The following is a 6150-nucleotide window of genomic DNA, read 5'->3' as shown; positions in this document are numbered from 1 at the left end:
TGCGTATGTGTGTGCATGTGTGTGTGCGTGTGTGTGTGTGTGTGTGTGTGTGTTGTAAGATGACACCGTGTGCATCTGGAGCCCAGTCAGACCTTCTTGGCCAAGTGAGGGGTGTTGTCTTGATCCCTAGAAAGTGTGTGTGTGTGGGTGTCCTGATCCCTGGAAAGTGGGGGGCCTCTTGGTATTGGGCTCTGTGCTAAGGACCGGTGAGCTGGTAGGTCTCTGGGGCCCGGATGCCAAGGGACTTCATCCTACACTCTCTGGTGGTTGGAGGAGATCTTTATTTTTTATTTTATTAAAAAAATTGTTTTATGTTTATTTTTGAGAGGGGGGGAGGAACAGAGAGAGAGGGAGACGCAGAATCCGAAGCAGGCTCCAGGCTCTGAGCTGTCAGCACAGAGCCCGACGCGGAGGTCGAACTCACAAACCTCGAGATCATCACCTGAGTTGAAGTCTGATGCCCAACCTACTGAGCCACCCAGGCGCCCTGAGGATGTGATCTTTAAAAGCCCACAGAGCCCTCCTGAGGAAGTTGGATCCAGGGTAGGGGACGAGGCCAGGTGTGGAGGGGGCACAGAGAGGGAGCAGTCCCTGGCCAGACCACCCTTCTGGGGGGGGGGGGTCCCTGCACCAGTCTACCTGTGCCACCTGCATCTGGCACCCACCCTTCCTGCCTACATCTCTCCCTACAGACCTGACAGACTGCAGGTTTTGAATAGAAAACATGTTTTTAAATGTTTATTTATTTATTGGAGCGGGGAGGGTCAGAGATAGCGGGAGAGAGAGGATCCCAAGCCGGCTCCACACTGCACGGCGTGAGATCGTGACCTGAGCCGAAATAAAAGGCGGCCCTCAACCAACCGAGCCACCCAGGCGCCCCTGAACAGCAAACATTTCTGACTTTCCCCCCTCCGGTCCTACCCCAGACATAGTTGGGGGTGTAGGCTGTGTTCCATGCCCCCCTCAGCACTCACACATTTGGCAGCATATTCAGTTTCTGGGTAGGAATCCCTGGGCCAAAGGGCATGAACACTTAGGAACCCCCAAGGTCACCGCTGAGCCTGAGTCTCCTGGAGGTCCCCAGCCCCGCCCTGTGAGGTTGGGTTCTCCACCTCCTTGAGATAGAGCTGGGCCCAGTTGACTTAAAAAAATTATTACTTGGGGCGCCTGGGTGGCTCAGTCGGTTAAGCATCCGACTTCGGCTCAGGTCATGATCTCACAGTCTGTGGGTTCAAGCCCCGCATCGGGCTCTGTGCTGACAGCTCAGAGCCTGGAGCCTGCTTCCGATTCTGTGTCTCCCTCTCTCTCTGTCCCTCCCCTGCTCATGCTCTGTCTCTCTCTGTCGCAAAAATAAAATAAAAAACATTAAAAAAAAATTATTACTTAGAGCAGTTTCAGGTTCACAGAAAACTGAGGCGCAGCTGCAGAGATTCCCACGAGCCCCGGCACCCCCCATCGCCCCCCCCCCCCCCCCCAGGGGCCATCTCTGGCCGCCAGGGACACGGCATGGTCTCCCAGGGTGCCTGGTCTACAAAGGGTCGCTCGCTGCTGTGATCTGTGGTTTGGGCAAAGCTGTAATGACGCGCGGCCACCACTGGGGTCGCACGTAGTTTGACACTCCGCCCCCTCCCATCCGCTGTGCTCCGCTCGCCCGTGGAATTCTGAGTTGCCAGGGGTCGGGGCGGTCCTGGTGGGCACCGTTTCTGTGCCCTCCCTGCATCGCGGCCGATGCCCGGGGGCCGCGGGCGGGGTCTGGGCGTGTCCGGATGGGGGCGTGGCGGGGCGCATCCCCTAAAATCCCGCAGCTCGGTGGGGCGGCGGGGGCCATGGGGGCCAGGGGCGCGCGCGTGGCCCTGTGCGGCGTGGCGCTGCTCTGCGCGCTCGGCCTGGGCGAGCGCCCCTCGGGTCCGAGCTGCGGCCCCGGCCGCCTGCTGCGAGGAGCCGGGACGGACGCGCGCTGCTGTCGCCTGTGCTCCGCGGGTAAGGCGCGGGGAGCCCGTCTCGTCTCGGAAGGCGGCCGCGCCGCGCCCCCTCCCTGTGCTCAGCCTCGGCCTGGGAGGGGCGGTGGGCACCCCTTCCGGGTCCAGAGCCCTCGGTCCCAGGGGAATGGGTGAGGGGGCGTGTGGCGGAGAGGAGCTCAGCTCAGGCCAGTGGCCCAAAGGCGGAGTCCGGGGCTATGGGCGGGAGAGCCTTCCTCAAGGGGCGTCTTGGGTCCCAAGGGGGAGGAAGGCTGTCCCAGCTCCTACTGCGTGGACAGTGAGCCCCTGCCCATCGCCCTGGCCGCTTTCTGCCCAGGTGAGGATTGCAGCACTGTTCTGCCCCAGACCTACCTGTATGGGTGAGGGGCAAGTGGAAGGTGGCAGTCTGGGGACAAATATTGCAGGGAAAACACCCCCAGAGTATCACCCTGGTAGATCTTGGGGGTTGAGGAGGGGAGTCCGAGGGTCCCGCGTCTCAGTGTGGCAGGCAGGGACAGGCAGCCTGCCTCAAGGGCTATGGCAGCTGGGGCCCGTGCAGGATGGAAAGAGGAGGGGGCGTAGGTCCCCCAGATGACTTCCTTGTCCTGCAGGGACATGTTCTGTTCTCCTGCCAAGTCACAGTCACCCTGGGCAAGAGCAGCCTCAGGGCAGTGGGGGACACAGCCAAGTCACTCGGGTGGGGGAGCTGGGTGCCTAGGAAGGAGGTAGACAGCTGGACCCAACTGGGGTCCTGGCTCCCAGACAGGTGCCCTCTGCCCTCCGGGGCTGCCTAAGGGTTCCCCCTGCGGGGCCTGGGGGCAGTCCTGGGGAGGGAGGCGCTTGGCCCAGCTGCTAAGAGGGCTGGCCTCTCTCTCGCTCAGCTGAGGAGGTTTGTCCTGAGGGGGACTGCACATGTGTCCAGCCGGAGTTCCACTGTGGAGACCCCCAGTGTGACACCTGCAAACACCACCCCTGCCCGCCCGGCCAGGAGGCGCAGCCACGTGGTAAGTCCCAGCAACTGTGGCCGGAGCAGGTCAGGGGGTTTGAGCAGGGCCGAGCCACAGCTCACGGGAGCAGCTGTGCACAAGTGGCGTGTGGGTGTAGAAGGAACACACGTGTGTGGAGGGTACAGACGTGTCCTCTGGGCAGGCAGGCACCGGCGTCTCCGGTCCTGCAAAGCCTGGGTGGGTGGGGCCGCTCCGCTGCTCACTGGCGCAGCCCAGATATGAGCCCCAAGCACGCACGCGGCTCCGGGGAGGGGTGGGGGGTGTCCTTCCCCGTCACAGCCCGGGTTTCTTCGTCCAGAGAGAGGGTGCTCTTCAGAGAGGATGTGGGTGGGGTGGGGGTGTCCAGGGCCTGTCTGGCCCTCGGGCCCTGGCTCTGACTATGCCCCAGTCCCACACCTCCCCTGAGCATGTGCTTGGCCTGCCCCCTGTTGCCCTGCCTGGGGGTCAACCCTTTTCCTGGAGGGAGCAGCTCAGATCCTCTTGGGGCCTGGGGCGTTGTGAGTTGGGTAGGGCAGGGTCCAGGGCCAACTGGGGCGGGAGCCTCACCTCCTTTCTCTGGGACCCTCACTGGCCTCTCGCCCTCCAGGCTACTGGACCCGGCACAAGGTCCCTCCTGGGTTTTGCTTGGTCTCTGCTTCCAACCCCCTGCCCCCCACCAGCCTCCAGTGGGCGGGCCCTTCCCCTCCCCTCTGGCCAAGCACCACACAGTCTCCTCTCCCAGATTGCCCCGGGGACCTCCACTCAGCTCAGGGTCACAGCCTTGGGGTGCCCCAAGTCTGCCTCCCCGACAGATGCCTGGAATGGGGCACACGTGGGCGTTGATTTATGCCAGGTCCTAGTCTTGTAGGCCTCAGAGGCCTCTGTCCAATGGATAAGGAGTGTGTGGGTCATTCTGCTGTGGCCCCAGATGGGTCCCATCGCATCTACCCCAGCAAACCCCGGCTGTCTGTCTGTCTGTCTGCAGGGAATTTCAATTTCGGCTTTGAGTGTGTTGACTGTGCCACAGGGACCTTCTCTGGGGGCCGTGAGGGCCGCTGCAAACCCTGGTCAGAGTGAGTGCTGGTGGGACCTTCAGGTGGCTGGGAAGTCCCTGAGGGAGGGGCATCTCCGGTCCTTCCTGGTATGGTGACCCCCCCACACTCAGAGGACAGCGGCCAGGCAGAGGGGCTGCTCTGGTGGCCAAGGGCTGACTGAGGGCTCTGTGTCCGTGTGTCCCAGCTGCTCCCAGTTTGGGCTTCCCACCATGTTCTCTGGGAACAAAACACACAATGCCGTATGTAGCCTGGGGCCGCTGCCCACTGAGCCGCACGACCCCCTGACCATCGTCCTCCTCACCGTGGCCGCCTGCATCCTGGTCCTGACTGCAGCCCAGCTTGGCCTGCACATCTGGCAGCTGAGGAGGCAGCGCATGTGGCCCCCAGGTCGGTTGTGCCCTCGGGAGGGAGAGGTGGGCCCTTGGCTTGCCCGTTGACCGAAGTCCCTCTGCAGAGACCCAGCTGCTGCTGGAGGCACGGCCGCCAGCCGAAGACGCCTGCAGCTGCCAGTTCCCCGAGGAGGAGCGCGGGGAGCAGCTGTCCGAGGACAAGGGCCAGCTGAGGGACCTGTGGGTGTGAGGCCTGGCTGTCCTCTGCCACAGCGGACCCAGAGCCAGACCTTCCCGGGAGGCTGCCCGGGGCTGACTCTCGGGAGCAAGAGCTCTGCACCCTGCCGTGGGACCCCAGCTCCGGGCCCGGCCCTGCTCCCCTCGATGGCGGAAGTGGGTGTGCGTGGTGACAGTGACCGGTCCCCCAGACCATGCAGAAGAGGCAGCAGCCGTGGCCAGACCCCATGGGAGATACAGACACAGCCACGTCTGCCTCCCTCCCTCCCTTGCTGGCCCTGTTGGGGTGGGGTCTCTGGGCCCCTGGCTCCCAGGACAGGAGGCCATGCCCAGTGCAGGACCTAGCTACAGGCAGTGCTCAATAAACACTTGTCCAGTGACCTGAGTGGACGTGATCGGGGATGGGGGGACAGGGAGACGAGGCCTCCCCTACCAGTACCCTCAGTCGCCTTCCAGCGTAGGCAGGGCTGGGAGTGGGGCCATTCCAGTCCCAGGCACGAGCACTTAGCAGGGGCCGTGGGACTTGGAAGGCTTCCCGGAGGAGGGGCACCATGATGGACACTTGCCCTCTGTGCCTCTTTGCTGCCCTGTCCAAAACCCCTCCCCTGGGAGTCAGCCTGGCACTTTGGGACAGCTGGGTTCTGTGTCCAGTCTCTGGGCCACTGCTGCTCCAGACGCTGGGCCGGGCACACAGCCTGCTGGCTTCTGTGGGGTGCCTGTCTCTGTCGTTCCGGCCCGAGTCCAGGGCGGGGTCACTTTCTACACCCACACCTCCTGGTTGGGAGGGCAGTCCTGGAGTGGCCTGCCTTTGGCCCCCTCCCGGTCTCCAAGCCCTGCGCCTGCCTTTACCACCTGCTGAGATCCCTCTCCCTCCGGGGCGTGGTCCCAGGCCCCCACCCAGTGAGGTGAGCAGCCTTCTCCGGGCCTCCTGGCAGGAGCTGCCGGGCGAGGCTGATAAGGGTTCCTTGGCACAACTGTCCAGGGTGCGGCAGGCGGGCCAGTGGAGGCTGGTCTCAGCAGCAGCGCCTTCAGGTGCCAGCGCGTTCGGCCACCTGCCCGTAGTCCCAGGGCTCCAGCTCCCTGACACCCCCTTCCTACCTGCATGCTGCCCAGGAGAGTGCCCTCACCCCCACTCAGACTCGATGGGCAGCGGGCCGGGTGCACCCAGCTCACGGCGAGAAGGTGGTGGAGAGATCTGCACGGATCGCGCCCGGGGGCATCACCCCCACCCCGCTGCACCGCAGCATGGCGAAGCCCACTCCTCCCCGTGGAAGGAGGGGCGTGGACAAGTCCTTCGTGATTTACTCACATGGGAAACACTCATGCTCTCCGTGCCTGCTGGCTCCCAGACCCCGGGCACTCCCCCGGAGCCCCAGTCCAGGTGAGGATCCAGGCGAATTAGCTAATAAGTGAGAGAATGCAGGGGCACTGGCCAGATGTCAGGGGACAGCGGGAGATACGGTGCTGGCCAAGTCGGGTGTGTCCCAGGAGGCCCTCTACAGACTTCTCTGGGACCTGCTGGCCACCCCCACCCTCACCCCCCTCCGGTTCTGTCTCCAAGCCAGGCCTCCTGCCCTGCCAAACT

General features: G+C 63.8%; 1 protein-coding gene across 1 annotated transcript; it reads left to right on the top strand.

The window, feature by feature from the left end:
• Window positions 1-1826: 1826 nt before the first annotated feature.
• Window positions 1827-4938, top strand: TNFRSF18 (TNF receptor superfamily member 18). The gene is made up of 5 exons (XM_042951782.1): window positions 1827-1980; window positions 2840-2962; window positions 3930-4017; window positions 4184-4386; window positions 4454-4938. Exons 1-5 carry the CDS (start codon window positions 1827-1829, stop codon window positions 4576-4578), a joined length of 693 nt encoding a protein of 230 aa, XP_042807716.1. The 3' UTR covers window positions 4579-4938.
• The last annotated feature ends 1212 nt before the right edge of the window (window positions 4939-6150 follow it).

The sequence above is a fragment of the Panthera leo genome, chromosome C1, assembly GCF_018350215.1.
Source record: "Panthera leo isolate Ple1 chromosome C1, P.leo_Ple1_pat1.1, whole genome shotgun sequence".
NCBI lineage: Eukaryota > Metazoa > Chordata > Mammalia > Carnivora > Felidae > Panthera > Panthera leo.
This window is presented reverse-complemented; position numbering and strand designations above follow the sequence as displayed.